At 43.4% G+C, this 1,643-nt stretch overlaps 1 protein-coding gene across 1 annotated transcript; it reads right to left on the bottom strand.

The window, feature by feature from the left end:
• Nucleotides 1–233: 233 nt before the first annotated feature.
• Nucleotides 234–1,427, bottom strand: LOC134823901 (craniofacial development protein 2-like). Its single transcript, XM_063835499.1, has one exon. It carries the CDS (start codon nucleotides 1,425–1,427, stop codon nucleotides 234–236), a length of 1,194 nt encoding a protein of 397 aa, XP_063691569.1.
• Nucleotides 1,428–1,643: the final 216 nt, after the last annotated feature.

Raw genomic sequence — 1,643 nt, 5'->3', positions numbered from 1 at the left:
AGTACTGAGTAATGATTAGTCTAGTAAGTCAGTTAGTCACGAGATCAATCCATTAATCATCATATTATGTTTCTAACCCTGTACGATGTATCAAGAGTTGAAAATTGGTGCCTCAAGTGCCTCAGGGCCTCAAAGTGGTGCCTCAAGGGCCTCAAAGTGGTGCCTCAAGTGCCTCAGGGCCTCAAAATGGTGCCTCAAGTGCCTCAAAGTGCTGCCTCAAGTGCCTCAGTGCCTCAATGCGTCACAAGGTTATCTGCATCATCGTCGCTGCGATTACGTTTCCTGTGTCTGATGACACCAATTGACGATTTTGCAGCATCCTTTATGGACTCAAGTAAGCCATTCAAGTCTGAATTTGGATCCAGAGCAGAAACAGTGTTACTTAAGTTATCATCTAAGGATTGACGATATTTCACCTGAATGGTGGGGTTCGAGGTGAGTTCAGAGGTGTTGAACTTTAAGGATGTCTTGGAGTGGCGTTTATAGCAAAGACAGATGTCCTTAAAGTCTACTCTAGTGACAACAAATCTGTGATCAGAGTATGTCAAAGTGCCTGCATAAGATCTAGAATCTTGTAGCATTGGCTTCGACCTACTCCGACACAGGATGAAATCGATCTGAGAATAGACCGGGATCGTCTTTTTACTATTTCGCCCGGCACTCCAGTCCTTCCTCCAGCCAGTGTAGGTGGTCGTATGTCGAGCAGGATGATAAAAACCAGTGTTGGAGGCAAAGAGGTCAAATTCTGATAACAAGTCTAACAAGTTTTCCCCCATATCGTTGCGCAAACCCATACCATGTTTACCCATGAAACGACCAAAACCAAAGTCCTTATCTGAAGTAGTCATTTTTCCCAACTTTGAATTAAAATCCCCCAAAACAAATATCTCAACATTAGCAGGGACATTTAGAGCGTCCCTAACTTGGCCGTAGAAGTTGATCAACAGTTGTTGATCATTTTCTGCAAGTTTCTTGTGTGGCCCATATACATTGACCACCCTACATTTGATAAATTTTCCTGATTTTGTAGGGAGTTCTAGGTCCAAAAAGCTTACTCGATCACTGATACTGTTCCAGCATACCACATAGTCAATAAATCGGGGACTGATAACAAAACCGAGTCCATAGTGCCGGCCATTTTTCTGCTCAAACAATAAGAGTTTGTATCCGTTGCTAAGACTGCAAGAATCCGGTTTTACAACCTTAGTCTCCTGAATAGCGCAGATATCTATGCCGTACCGTAGACAATCGGTACCCAGTTGCTCCCGTTTGCTGTGGATGTCGTCTGGATCATCACAAGAACCGAGGCCACGTATGTTAAAGGTGGCGAAGCTGATGAGGAGTGTAGCAAACAGGGATCGTCCTGTAGCTGAGGTAAACATTACGGAGGGCGATGTTGTCGTCTCTCCGCCGCTGGCGTTACCCATACGGTCAATCTAAAAAAAACTTAGTTTAACCTTTAAAAACCTTTTAAAACTATTATCACAGTGCTGGCAAGCACGACCGTTGCATTTATTGTGGGTATACTATGTTCCCCATTTACTATTATACCCCCTTTACTATTATACCCCCTTTACTATTATACCCCTTTTACTATTATACCCCCTTTGGTACACGTTACAAGCCTCTTTTGTGCACGCAAA

Source organism: Bolinopsis microptera, chromosome 12 (assembly GCF_026151205.1).
Source record: "Bolinopsis microptera isolate Bmic1 chromosome 12, MBARI_Bmic_1.0, whole genome shotgun sequence".
NCBI lineage: Eukaryota > Metazoa > Ctenophora > Tentaculata > Lobata > Bolinopsidae > Bolinopsis > Bolinopsis microptera.
This window is presented reverse-complemented; position numbering and strand designations above follow the sequence as displayed.

Bases quoted from the DNA above. Each gene is read 5' to 3' on its own strand.
- LOC134823901 (XM_063835499.1), bottom strand. From the start codon at position 1,427: ATGGGTAACGCCAGCGGCGGAGAGACGACAACATCGCCCTCCGTAATG.